The 14,643-nt window shown below is 53.5% G+C and overlaps 1 protein-coding gene across 1 annotated transcript in view; it reads right to left on the bottom strand.

Annotated features, from left to right (window-relative positions):
* Window positions 1–14,322, bottom strand: part of STK32C (serine/threonine kinase 32C) — a 74,662-nt gene extending 60,340 nt beyond the window's left edge. Inside the window, exon 1 of the mRNA XM_065638956.1 lies at window positions 14,239–14,322. Coding sequence (XP_065495028.1) covers window positions 14,239–14,293 — 55 coding nt within the window. The 5' untranslated portion in view covers window positions 14,294–14,322. The remainder of the gene's footprint in view (window positions 1–14,238) is intronic.
* Window positions 14,323–14,643: the final 321 nt, after the last annotated feature.

The following is a 14,643-nucleotide window of genomic DNA, read 5'->3' as shown; positions in this document are numbered from 1 at the left end:
TAGCCCTGCGGTGGTTTGTGCTGTGGGAGCTGCTGCTCCCTGCCAGCCCTGTGCTACACGAGGCCGGGCGAGAGGAGAACCAACCCCGGACCCCGCACAGCATCCCGGGGCCGCAGGTCCCACCGCACCAGGGCAGCCTCCCGAAGCGCTGGGGCCCCGCGCCCAAGGGATGTTCTCTCCAGTCCCCTGGTGATCGGCTCACTTTCCACCAATTCCACCAGAACAGCATCTGTTTCTTCTACTCCCTCACGTCTATTGAACTGCAATTGTCTCTCTTTGCACAATTCTCTCCCATTTCAGCGCAGGCTTCCCTGGCCTTGCCATAACACAACCACACCACTCAAGCTGTGTTGCTGGCTCTTCAGTCCTTCATCCAACACTCCCTTCTTTCTCCACCCATTATTACATCCCTGATGAGCACAGGGAGCATTCGGGTTTCAAGCAAGAACTTAAAAATAGCTGAGAACAAGACCGAATTCAGCATTACCATCAGTTTTTTAAATTACAAGAGAGCCTTCAAGAGATCTGAGACTGAAAAAACGGGTCTTTTGCAGAACAACCTTCATTATTCTATTCAATATCACACATTCTATTATTTATTTTGTTTCCTGATTATCATTGCTTTTTCCAAATAAATCCAGAAACGTTAGAGTTTCCTGTGGACCCTGTGCAACAGCCCCGAGACAAGAACTCTTTGTAACAACAAGTCTCCAAGAATATTTCCTACGATCAGCTGCTTCTGGTTTTTAGTCAAAAGAGGCTCTCACTGCTTGCCACACCAGCAAATTCACTGTGGGCAATGAAAGACAGCCTTGTTTGTCTTGCTATTCCACTGCGGCTGGTAACCACTGTTGGAACACTGGGAAAGTAAACCAAGAAAAGGTGTTTATGCACCGGCTAGATCAGTCTGTCTGCTTTTCTAGCGCAGCGGTGAACCTGTCGGGTCACAGCACAAAACCTTTGGCTGTTCCAGGACGGTAAGCAGTCAGTAACCCAGCAGCAGCTCCGTGAACAGATACGTTCTATCACTGCTTATCATCTGTGGGTGTAAGAAACATTTCATCTGCAAGAGCTGCAGTGGAGGATACACTTCAAAACGAAATGCAGTTTTCTTGCTTTTTAACACATATACTGTAACTCTGGTACTGCTGCTTACATCGCAATTACAGCATTTAAGAGTAGTCTCTGCTATGGCATTTCTTTTCACTTGAGTACCATAAAGAAAACTGAAAAGGAAAAAACAAACAAACAAACAAAAAAAACCCCTCATGACAAAGGGCTGGAGATGTCAGCTACATTCATTTCTTGGCAACTGGATGGAGCAGCACCATGGAATTCCAGTCGATGTCTGGTTTGGGGGTGGTTTTTTTAGGCTGGGGCAGGAGAGCGGTTCGGAGCTCCCACCCCACGCCTGCGGGGCCAAGGGCTCACACAGGAGCACGCCCTGAGCTACAGCCACAGGGACGCTTCTCTTCAGCAGGCAGGCCATCATCTAGAGATGTAAAAACTAACGAGTCCTTTATTTACTTACATTGCACTGTGAGCAGCGTGCAGTAGTCGCATGTGTGTACCTCATACTTGGAGTTAATGTACACATTCGCAGCGAGATCGCTTTCCCCGCGACAGCCCTGTCAACACAGCGATGACGATGTGACAACAAACTCTGGATTTCCTTCCCAAGAGCAGCCGCCGGTGGGTTTGCACCGCGCGCGTGGCTCCAGGGCGCTATTTCAGGGCCCCATCTCTGTCCCGAGGCTGAGGAGCAGCACTCGCAACGCCTGTGGGAAACACAACTGCTCCGCTGACCCACACGGTGTGACAGCCACTGGCTCCGGGAACACCAGCCCGGGCGGCACCGGGAGGCACCAGCTCCATGAACACCAGCCCGGGCGGCACAGGGAGGCACCAGCTCCATGAACACCAGCCCGGGCGGCACAGGGCACCGGGAGGCACCAGCTCCATGAACACCAGCCCGGGTGGCACAGGGCACCGGGAGGCACCAGCTCCATGAACACCAGCCCGGGCAGCACAGGGCACAGGGAGGCACCAGCTCCATGAACACCAGCCCAGGCGGCACAGGGCACCGGGAGGCACCAGCTCCATGAACACCAGCCCGGGCGGCACAGGGAGGCACCAGCTCCATGAACACCAGCCCGGGCGGCACAGGGAGGCACCAGCTCCATGAACACCAGCCCGGGCGGCACAGGGCACCGGGAGGCACCAGCTCCATGAACACCAGCCCGGGCGGCACAGGGCACCGGGAGGCACCAGCTCCATGAACACCAGCCCGGGTGGCACAGGGCACCGGGAGGCACCAGCTCCATGAACACCAGCCCAGGCAGCACAGGGCACCGGGAGGCACCAGCTCCATGAACACCAGCCCGGGTGGCACAGGGCACCGGGAGGCACCAGCTCCATGAACACCAGCCCAGGCGGCACCAGCTCCATGAACACCAGCCCGCACAGGACACGGCTCACTCCTGCAGCTGGGGGTCGGTGTCCCTGCGGCTGCCGGTGTCCCCGCACGCACCCTGGGTTCTGACACACATGGGGTTGAACAAGGTGTTCCACACAGCTCTGGTTAGGGAATGGGCTCTTTTTTGCAAAGGAAGAAAAATTAGGACCGAGATGGTGTAAATGAGCGGCTGTTAGTCACACAGGCTTGAGATATGGATAAATCTGGAAAGGAAAAAAGGAGCCACAAGAGGATTAATGAATACTTGAAGATATTTTTGCTGGGGTAGGCTTGACGCCAGGTAGGAGCAGTGATCCCCATCGGTTCTCCCTGAAGTCAATAACAAACCTGTTCTGTATTTTGGAGGTGTCAGAACAGACTCGCTCAGCGGACAGGCTACACCGACACATCCGAGCGAGCCGAGCATCGCGGGGACCCTGCCTGCCCATGATGACCACTGCTGCTCAGGATTCATTTCAACCCAACAACAAGAGAGCAAACCCAAATTCATAGACAGTGGGGATGTCAAACAGAGTTATTCACCAAGTTTAACTTCTCTGGGGAAAGCAGACATCCTAGTTCTGTGATAAGAAACTCTCATGAACATGGTCACATACCAACTCACTCTGGAAAGACAACATCTCCTGACAAAGACTTAAAACACAAGGAAGAGGGAAACCTCATCTCCACGGCACACAGGGCAGAAGGTACTCCCGGGTCCCCCTCGAACAAACCCCCGGGCAGGCGTGGGGAGAGAGGCCGAGCAGAGCCAGCAACAGAGAACTTCAGTGCAGGGAGGAGGAGAAAGAGGACAGAGGCTTCCCGGGGCAGGGACAAGGCGGGGGTACCTTTGGAGATGCCAAACTACGTGCACAGAAAAATCCAAACCAAGGCCAGAAGAGACACTAACTAAAATTATTTCCAAAGTATTACTGAGGGGCAATCAGTGATTTAATTGTTTGTGTATGTTACTCAACATTTTGTTAAACAGAAGCAATTTGTTCTAGTTAAAAGAAACCTGTTATTTTTTTTAATAATTTCACTCATCGATCTTTACATCAGAAAGCCATGTAGAAAAATACACAACACGCTGAAAACATTCATTAATCAATCCCTAAGTTCTCCTTGTCACAACTGTGCTTGTTTTGACACCTGCCTGCAATTTCCCTGCTGTGGCATTCAACGTGCAATAGAACCCAATTGAACAAAATGAGCAGTGATTGCGAGTGCCCCGGCGCTCGCCCCGCGCGGCACACACCGTCCAGGGCTGACAGCAGAGCTGTCGTGCTGCCGTGAGTTTTACGGAGTTACAAGAGACTCTCACAAATCCCCAACACGTTTGTGTCCCATCAATAACTGGCAACCTGGGGCAGCTTCCAGATCGCTGGTGGATCTAACCCATGAATGAGCCGAAGGAAGAGCCGTGGCCAGCCGGGATGTCCGAGCAGAGCCGCATGGTACCACCATCAGCATCCCCACGGGAGCATCTCCTGGCCCATCAGCTCCACCCAGCCGCCTGCCCGTATCGTCTGTACAGCTGTGCTGGAACCCCAGGGCTCCGGAGTTACCCCCAAAACCCCAGTGCTGAGCCCACCAGCACACTGGTGTTGGAGGGGACAGCCAAGCACAGCCGTGATTCCCCCGTGCGCCGCTCCGCCTTGCTCCTCACCACACCGCTTCTGGCTCCGGCACCATTTGCTGTTCGGGGAGCTGGGAGCGTTCTGCTGAGCCCAGCGACAGCTCAAACCCACCCTGGCCCTCCTGCTGCTGCTTATCACTGGGGAAAGGTGCAACGGTGTATGACAGTAAACAACACCGAGTCAAGGTCAGACCCAGGAGGTGCCCGAGCAGGAAGGACGAGGACGCTCCTGGTCCGTACTGAGACACATGAGCACCGGCTCGTCACATTGTCATTGTCACACCCCCGCTGACGGTCCTGCCGAGCTGCTGTGCTGGAGGAGCCCCTCACCGATGGCAGTTCAGAGCTCTGAGCAAACCTAGAATCAGGCTCAAATATGAAGTTATGGGAACTGCTTGAATGTGTATGAATTATTCATGTGAGTACAACATGCGGCATTGAGCCTTTAAAGTGCAAATTTTTTGGGACCTTATTTTCTGCAAAGCATAAAGCACGTTTTCCTACAGTGCAAACAATCCAAGTCTAATATATATAATTTTCTGTGTTTCCTACTTGCTGGTCTTGCCTGCTAGTTTCCATGAAGACTGGGGAACCAGTAAAATATAAAGCCAAAGTGCAGTACATAGCTTTCCAGTGGATTACATGACATTTGTTTTACAGAGTAATTTAGCAGGCTACACACCACAGTTTTAAAAAAGGTCTTTCAGAAGAGATGCAATATCCTTCTGACGGTGAAAACGCTCCGAGTCACAGAGGTAACGGTGTGTCCAGCCGACTGCAGCAGACGGACCCGCCGGCGGTGCGAGCCGGGAGGCGACGGGAGGCTGCGCCGCGGCACCGGCACGGCCGGGGATGCACAGCCCGGCACCCAGAGCTCCCGAGCTGCGCACACCTACCGTGCTACTCCTGCGGCCCGCGGAAAATAGATTTGGAAGGACCTTGACTGACCCTGATGGTCTCCTGGACGGTCACCTGGCATCTAATGAAGGAGACTTCCCAACTGTACCAGTTACTCCACGGTTTTGGTAACTGTAGGTAGCAGCCTGCACCTCCGTAAGCGTTTTACCTCGTCCTCAGCAGAACTGCTGCTCCGAGGAGGAACCTGAGCCGCGGCACAAGCCCTTCCAAGCCCCTTCCTTCTGACTTCTGGCAGTACACTCGGGTACTGGGACTGCAAACACACCGGTAATTCTTCAAACTAACATAAAAGGGGATCTGTGTAAGTACTTTGCATATGCTCTTACACTGAGCATCCTGCCTACACACTAATAACATGAAATGGTGATGCTACAGGTGTCGTGGCTGGTCAGTTCCTACATACAGTGATGGGTTTTTTTCAATCCAAGTTTCTTCCCAGTTAGTACTGAGTTTCCCTGCTCCCTTCCTCTTTTTTCCCCCTCGATGTATTTGAAATACACATACAATGGCCTTGTGTAGCCACCAGGCAATCCCTCTGAATTCACAGGACATGAATTATCAGCCGGTATTTTCAGGAGTGATGCCAACTTTTGTTTAGTTTTGGGTTTTTTGGGGGGCTGGTTGGTTGGTTGTTGTTAGGAGGTTTTTGTCTGTGGTTTTTTTTTGATCAGGGATTTAACCTGAAATGATGAAAGGAAGAAATAAATATCTTTTTCTGAGCGAAGACAGCTGTATTTTCCCCTGTACAGACCATGCAGAAATGGGAGACCCGACGCAATGCAGCAGCAGCGACGGGTCCGTGCTGTCACATCCTCAGCCCTTGGTTTCAGAGCTACTCGCTGCACTTCCTCTAGTGTTCCAATACGCTGTGACCAACATATTACTCATATAAATATAAAAGATCACTTAAATCTTTGGACAGTTGGCTGTAACGAAACAAAAACCTTGGTCAATGAGGTAACTTTTCATGGTGGAACAGCCTGTTGCAGGTTAACCTGAAAGCTGCTCGGAGCATCACCAGCCTCACAAGCCCATCAGCTCTCTGCTGGTACCACTAGAAACAAACAGTGTCGTTTTTGAAACAAGAAATGGAAATTATCAGCTTCCAGAACTGTCAGCTGAGCTGTAAATATATTACATCGACGTTTAATTTAATTACACGGCATGGCTAACCGTCAGCCTGTAAGGACTGAGTGCACAGTGTCAAATCCGCAAGCCACCAAATTCAGAACATTGTTCAGTGCCTGCATCTCTTCATTAGTCCCAAGTATTGGAAAAGACCCTGAACAACAGCCTAGATGTAAATGAGCACATCAACATTCACACACTGTCAGATCTCATTGCTTAGCTGTATTCAGAGCCGTCTATTCCCACACATCCTAAGCACTTTTAATTTTCCATAACTGTCACCTAAAGCAATTTAATTCCTGAAGAACAGTGGGAGAGGGAAAGAGGACACTGACATTTATCTGCTTGTTAGGAGAAGCTAAGCCGCTCACGAGCTATCCCGCCTCTGTGTACTTGGGGAGATAAATGCCAAAGCAGAGCTGAGCCATCGCTGCTCTCCCTCCTGCACACGTACTTGTGCTCCAGCACACGCAGCATTTGCACGTAGATTTACACACCGCGCCCCGTGTTACGACCCTACGACTTCGAGTCTGTCGTGCGCAGGAGTGATTATTCATCATTCATGTAGGTGCCTCAATACAGGATCCTGCGATGAGGTGGTAGGAACCACATGTTAAAAAAACACACGGCTTTAAGGTGTTTCATAGACTCTGGTGAATGACAAAGTGTTTGAAACCGCGGCTGGGGAGCAGGTCCCTGGGAAAGCAACTGGAAAAGTCGTACCTGATTTTACATCCCTGCGGCTGACCAGGAACAATGGGCTCAGCAATGTCCCCTGCCCAGATACATCCGGACAGGACACGCTGACGGGGATTCAGTCCAGACCACGGTGAGCAGAAAGCCCACGTGCGGACCCTGGGCAGGGAGGATCTGCTCCGTCACCTTCCCCGGCACTCACACGTGTGTCCCACGGGTGGGAGCACCAGCAGAGCGGGGACGCGGTCACTCAGCTGTTCAGATCCCTGTGCTCTCACACATTATTCAGAATTCACAGAAAGCCTGTTTCAATTCAATTATGAAGGCTGTGGCCTTTACAGACAGACCAAATATTAATCTGGTCTCACATTTCATTGAACTGTATTCCCAATCACTTTTTCATGATTGCCTCTTTCCCTCCCTATCAGCCAAGCATCCTATGAATTGCTGTTGGGTTTGTTCATTTGTTCTTACTTAGCTTCATGCAAACATCCTCAGCTGCCCTCAGGGCTTTTTCCACCCTGATCTCCTCTCCTTAGACCTCCCACAGAGACAAGAGCCCCCGGAGGCCTCGCAGGACCTTTCCTCCCCACCTCCAGAAGACACCGGGGTGATGCTACAGGAGGAGGGACATGACATCCCCAGCCAACGGTGCTCAAAGACCCACCCCTGGGGAACCCCGCAACGAGAGCATCACCATCGTCATCACCAGAAATGGCAAAGGCAATGTGAGAACACTGCAAAAACTTGAAAGAACAAGACACACAATGAAATGCTGGAAACATAAAATTTCCAGTCTCTCTGCATTCTCCCTATGAAAGGCAGTTTAGTTTTGCAAATAGCTGTAAATGAGAATATTTAAACAAAAATGTATGTTCTTAAGCCAACACAAGTGAAAGGTAAAGCATGCTTTTAGGTGAGCAATAGCAATGGTTTTCCATAACTGCAATTTTCCCTGTTCAAAGGAGACGTTTTGTCCCTTCACCAGCACAATCCCAAATGGGTTTTCTTCAGATTTCTTCCAGTGCCATTGAGAACAAACCACGGACTTCAGTGTGGAGAGTGACAGCAATGTTATTAATTATTTCTAAAGGAGAAAAAGAGCTGGTAACCCAAACGTCGTACTTATCACCGCACACTTTCACGACTTGCAGTTACTGGGTTCTCTAGATGTCACCTACTCCTGTGTTAGAGGACACGCTGAAAAGCTCGACACATGGAAAGCTGTCGATGGCCAGGCTGGGGAAGGAGCATCGGCTCTGCTGGGGGCGGGAGGCAGGAGCTTGTCTGGGCAGAGCACACACAAAAACCGCGGGTGCAGGGAAGCAGGATTTAAAGGAAAAACAAAGCACTGCTGACAATACTAAACACAGCTTTTCTGACACCTCCTTGTTATTCCCACTCCCTTCTCCGCTCACTTACTTAGCTACCACTTTGATAGTACATAAAGGCTTTTTTCTCCTGTTTTTAAATAACAGGGAAAGGCATCTGGTGCTCTCAACCCACAGTCACATAAGAGTCAGGCAATGAAAAAACTTTGCCTTGCAATCTGGTCAGTGATTACTCTAATAAGTAATTTGCAGAGTGTGGAAGCTTAACACATCTGTATCTGACCCTAAATAAATAGGATTCGGCATTTTATAACCACCTTACTGGGCATTAGTCCAGTTTTCCAATCAAAAGGGCAACGTTTCCTCCCCAGGGCTTGACACCCCTGCCCAGCAAATGATGAAGCTGGGTGGGGGACTCGGTGCCGCGGCTGGAGGAGCGCGGTCAGCAACAGCCAGAGCGGGGATGGTGCTGAGCGGGACACGGGAAGGAAGAGGAGGAATGAGAACAGCTCGCCAGCCTGCAGCGGCTGGACGCTTGGCTTCCAAGTGATGTCAGTTGACAAGACCTTGAGGTGCTGGAGCGAGTGGAGAGAAGGGAACGGAGCTGGTGAGGGGCTGGAGCACAAGGGTGATGGGAGCGGCTGAGGGAGCTGGGGGTTCAGCTGAGAACAGGAGCTGAGGGGAGACCTTCTGATCTCTGACCTGCCTGAAAGGAGCTTGGAGCCAGGGGGGTCGGGCTCTGCTCCCCGGGAACAAGCGCCAGGACCAGAGGAAACGGCCTCAAGTTGCGCCAGGGGAGGCTGAGGTTGCACCTGGGGACCAATTTCTTCCCCAAAGGGCTGTGGGGCGTTGGAACAGGCTGCCCAGGGCAGTGCTGGAGTCACCATCCCTGGAGGGGCTGGACAGACGGACATGAGGTTCTCAGGGACATGGGGCAGTGCCAGGGGTGGGTTATGGTTGGACTCGATGATCTTGAGGGTCTCTTCCAACCAAAATGATTCTACGATTCTATGACACGTGGGTCTGAGAGTCCTCCCCAAAGCTGCTGCTGGAGGCAGCCAGCCCCCCGCAGACCCTGCAGCCCCCGCGGTTCCCCAGCCCCAGCAGAAGGTGCTGCAGGTGACAGGTCGGCACCGGGGCAGGCTCAGCACAGCACACGCGGTTCGCTCCCTGTAGCAACAGCCCCACGGATGAAGCACTCGGGTTTCCGCTCACCAGATGAGCAGGGCGAGGCAGGAGGGATGCGTACTCTGCCGTGTGTGTAACCCCACAGCCTGCCAACACTGGGTTTGAAATTAAAATGGGGATTATTTTCAGCACATTCCCCCAGGTTTTGCAGCTTCTCGCCCGTTGCCATGGGGACGGGCGCTGTGCCGTGCAGCTGCCAGGCTCTCCAGCCTCCCGCATCCCCGAGGATGAGGCCGGTGGGGATGCAGAGCGGGGACCATCCCTCCGCGCCGCTCGGGCTCCGAGACCCACCCGGGGCCAACACACCCCTGAGGATGGAGCACTCCAGCAAACCCAGTGGCTGGGAAACAGCTTCAAGATGTGTAACAGTTTTCCTGTTTTACCGCGTTTTTATAAAGTAGTGTTTCTCAGCTCAGAAACTCGCAGCGGGCATTCGCAGAGCGGCTCTTTTAGCAGCTTTAGACCCACATACGCCGATGTGTGCAGGTCACAGGAGAGACCACCCTCCACAGACACGGGCATCGCGGGCTGGGCTCAGGACAGTGCCCACGTACCCCATAGCCCCCGAACCCCACACCCCGGACGGGGCCCCCCCCAGGACGACCCCCCAGCGCTGCACCTGCCCTTGGGCTTTGCTCCCCAGACTCCAGCCCGGTGCCTCCTCCCGCTGTTACCTGAGCCAAAGAGTCTCAAACACACATTGTTCCCCAAGAGGGGACACAAAACCACCCGTGGTCACTTCGCCTGGCCCAAAGCCCTGAGCACACGCTTCTCTGAGTCAGGTTGGTTTACTGGGAGAGCTGCACCCGTGGGCCGTGAAACTTATTTTAAAAAGTTGATTTTGATTCAAGTAGAATAAACCCAGGAGACTGCACTTGCCCCCTTGCCAAAAGCCATCTGCATTCTACCAGAGAGAGTCAAACAAGGGACAGGCAAACAAGTGATTGAGACAAAATCACAATGAAAATTACTGGGCTGCAGCATTAAAACCTTGTAAATCAGCTGGAAATCTAATTTATTTTCAGGAAAGAGGCAGAAAGCCCTCGGACCGCTCACCTCGGTGTAAGCGAAGGAAGCAATAGCTCAACAGAAAGCAGCAGATGGCTTTACATATTCTCATGTCTATTTTCATACACTTTTTTAGTAAGCCACTTTGATTCAGGAGAAGCCACAACCAACATGCGCTCCTGAAATTCCTCTTTGGATGTAGCTGCATGCAAAGATCCATCACACTGCGCTTCTCCCCCTCTCACTTAACACACCTGCGGGCAACACTGCCGGCATTAAGTGTCGGAGTGCCCTGTACTTCCTATTCCTCAGCCGTTTCCCAAGTCCCAGCAACTCTGCTAAACACTTTTTCTAACGTTTGGGTTGAAACACTCCCCTTGGCTTCACAACGAGGGGTTTTCCTCACTCGCTATAACAAATAAAACACATAAACAAAGGAGAGGGGCGTCAATAAAACTTGCTTGGCCATTTCCCAGAACGACACCACAAGCCCTTCTGCCCACGCGAGCGCCGCGCCGGAGCCCTCCCCGCCGCACCCGGCCTGCCCCAGCAAACCAGCCCGCCAAGTCAGGAGGTTCGAGAACATCCTTACGGGTACGAATAAGAAACCCTAAAAAGCCCTTACAGACAAAGGCCTGCGTCTCCTGACGGCAAACAGTACACGGTGATACTGACACGTCTCCCAGCCCACTATGATTCCCTGCAGCTTCCCGAGGCCACCGTAACCCTGGGAGTGCTCAACCCTGCAGCCCTGCTCCTCTTTTGACCTATAGTCTTCTTCCCACCTTTTTAGTATTCTCTTCACATTATCATTCCCTTGCTCATCCATTAACTTTCTCTGTTCAGAAACAGAGTACAACATACCTCGCCAAAAACTGTCGAAAAGGCATCACTAGGCGGCATCTCTAGTTGGCCAAGTGACGCGCATGCAGCAGCTACGGACCACGCCAAGTTTTCTGTGTAAGTGGAACCAGCTGAAGCCGACGCTCACAAAGCGAGGGGAACCAATCGCTCACGTACGAGCGCTTTCTGGAAGCACACACAAAACACGCAGACACTCTCCTTTCAAAGTCGGCTTTTCTGTTAGTTGAATCCCAACTGCAAAATGCTCAGGAATATTTCAGGGGTTGTATCAGCAAACACGAAGCAGCAGAATGTGCATGCTGCAGCCGAGCACAGCACCAAGGGTGTCAGAAAGATGCACCGTCCCCCCACTGCAGCTCAGATGAGACACGAAGGAGCACTCGCACTTGGCTTGCACTGGCTTCCCAGTCAAGAGCAGTTACCTGAACTGGGGGAAACTGGGGGGACAGGGGACAACGCAGGAAGGGAAGCGAGGAGGGCACAGGATCGCTGTTCCTTGGGCAGGTCTGTCCATGGCACAGCTCCACACCATCCTGTCCCCGGAGGGACGAGGAGCCAGCGCTGCACACGGCTGCCCCAGCACCCGCCCGCCCCAGCTCCATCCCTGCTGGAGCAACGAGCCCAGTTCCCGCGCTAACAAAAACCACGCTGGAAAAAATAGAGGGAGTCGGGAGAAGATCCAGAGGATAGACTCAGGAATAGGAAGTGTGCCCTCGGAGACACGCATCCCCCCAACGAGGACGTGACCCCAGCCCACCGCTACACCAGGCAGGGCTGACAGCAGGAGCTCCTCCGGCTCAGCAAGCTGAGATCCAACAGCGGGAAGCTGAGGTTGGACAGACGCCGACTGGAGGGAAAGGACAATTTCTGACTGTGAGGTTAAAAGCAGATAATCCTCCAAGCCCGGGTGTTTTACCCGCAGAGCAAACACACCGCTGCCCACCGCAGGGACCCGCCACGCTCCGGCTCAGCCACACCGCTTGGACTTGGAGCAGCAACCCAGTAAAGTCCTGAAACCCGGCCCAGGACAGCCAGCAAGACACCTCAAAAATCTACACATTTGGAGTTTGATTTATGTGTGAGTAAATACTGGGCCTTGTGTTACTACTCACTAGAATAAATGTTAACCTTCTCTTTACATACACCCTGTCATAATTAAAAGGGACTAACCATTGGATTTAGACAGTCAGGCTCATTCTTGTACATCCATCACTGGGAACCACCTATGGGTAAAATTTCACATGCTAACCTATCTTTTTCCGTTTTTATAAATTTATTTACCTTTAAATTGGCAGCACTAGTAGTTCTTCCACATTATGTCACACACAAAACCAAAGTATTAACCAGCTTCTTTATGTAAGGAAGTTATTGGAGTGTCTTAAGAGATCTCCATAGCAACCACGCTGTGCCAGTAAATATGAGTTCACCAGAACAACACTGTAATTGCTCTGAGCACACACTAACAAACAATGATGAAAAAGCAGGCAATATTAAGAAAGTAACGTCCTAAGTCTCCACTACTGCAAAAGCGCTGCTTGCAAATGCCTTATGAATTGTTATCAGGGTGTAGTCAATGGTCGCTCACCTGCAAAGCTCAGTTTCCCTATACTGGCTGTATACAGGCTCAGTTCAGAATGGAATATGTTCTGAATTATGTAGTAAAGCCTTCAGTTTAAGCTTTTTTACTTGTCTCGCCTGCTGCTCCTGCTGACCCACCACATCCAAGATGAAACACGTTTTCCGCTCTGCACACATCCAGCAGTCACACCACCCCAACCTCACGCACACCCTCAGTATAACGGGACAGGGGTCTGGAGGGATCTTGCAGTTCTTTCCAACAGCAATTTAGTTTTGTGTTTCAGTCCCACCACAGATGCCCCTTGGGCAGTGAGGTGTCCTTCTCACACATGTTTTCTCCACACTTCTGTAGTAAGAGACGCAAGGGTTAACAATTCAATGTTATATTCTGAATTGCTAATAAACACTTGTTGGTGATATCCGCTAGCTACTTCTCCAGTAAAGGTTTACCTGCTCTAACACCCCTCAGCAGCAGCACAGACGGGCTCAGGCTGGATCACCCTCACCCAGGGGATGCCAGCAGACCAGTGTCATGTAAACTAGAGCATCGCCACGCCTTGAAGACTCAAATTAACACATAGATTTCACTCCCAGTTTATCTGGTGCAATATTCCAGCACGCTGAGCACCCGGGGATTTGTGCAAGCGCTCGCTTGGTGTCCTACGGCTAACACAGCATTGTCTGTTCGTCGGGAGAGCTGCGGCCATCCAGCACCGGCTGCCGGGCTGCTGCCCCTCCTGAGACTTGCCCCAGCCACGATCAAAGTCTCCTCTGGTCCTCTGAAGTTTCACCGTGCCTCTGAGAAATCGAATGCAATTGTGGTACTTCATAGTGTATTTCTACAAAAACCCCTTGAATTTTAGGAGAAAAAAGGCAGCGTTTTTTGCAAAGACAAGTAGTTTTAGAAGTTTGATGACCAGCTGCACTTAATCTTTACTTGTTAAAACCAGGTATTTCCTTGCACGGATCGACAACTTCACTGCTAAACCGTCCCCTCACTGCCCGCCTCTGAACCACCATTCCGGTAACGACAGCCGCCCCGTTCCTGCGGGGCTGCCCGCCGGGCAGGGCACGGCCGGGGCTCCGCGGCCCCTGCGCCCCGCGGGAGGCACCACCCGGCCGGCAAACCCGCACCCGGGGCCCGGGCCCGCTGCCGCAGGGCCCCGCCGCTGCCCCGGGACCCGCACCGCGCAGCCCGCGGCGGGCGGCCCCGCCGGGCCGAGGGCAGCGGGGCTCAGCAGCTGCGGGGCTGGGCAAGCCGGGGCTGGGCATCCCGGGGCTGGGCATCCCGGGGCTGGGCATCCCGGGGCTGGGCAACCCGGGGCTGGGCAAGCCGGGGCTGGGCAAGCCGGGGCTGGGCAAGCCGGGGCTGGGCATCCCGGGGCTGGGCATCCCGGGGCTGGGCATCTGGGGGCACCCCGGCCCGCACTCACCGTCCTCCCGCTCGTCGAAGACGGGTCTCTTGGAGGAGGAGGCGCTCGCTCCCATCCTCTTCTTCCACTTGCCCCAGTGAAACATCGGGGCGAGGCGGATGGCATGCCCTGCGCTCCGCTCCACGCCGGCCCGGCGGCTCCCGCGGGCGGGACCAGGCGCTGGAGCCGCTGCGAGCCGCCGGCAGCGCCCGCCGCCGCCCTCACCCGCCCCGCGCCCCGGCGCCGCCCGCCCGCATGGCAGCGCCCGGCGCCGCCGCCTCCCGCCCTCCTGCCCGCGGCGCCCGCCGCGGCGGAGCCGAGCCGAGCCGAGCCGGGCGGAGCCGGGCGGAGGAGAGCGGAGGGAACGCGAGCGCAGCCCGGCGGAGCGCGGGCACCGGGCGGCCGCAGCGGCGGGAGGCGGGCCGG

This window comes from Caloenas nicobarica, chromosome 7 (assembly GCF_036013445.1).
Source record: "Caloenas nicobarica isolate bCalNic1 chromosome 7, bCalNic1.hap1, whole genome shotgun sequence".
Lineage (NCBI taxonomy): Eukaryota > Metazoa > Chordata > Aves > Columbiformes > Columbidae > Caloenas > Caloenas nicobarica.
Note: the sequence above shows the minus strand (reverse complement) of the source record. Positions and strands in the feature narration are given on the sequence as shown.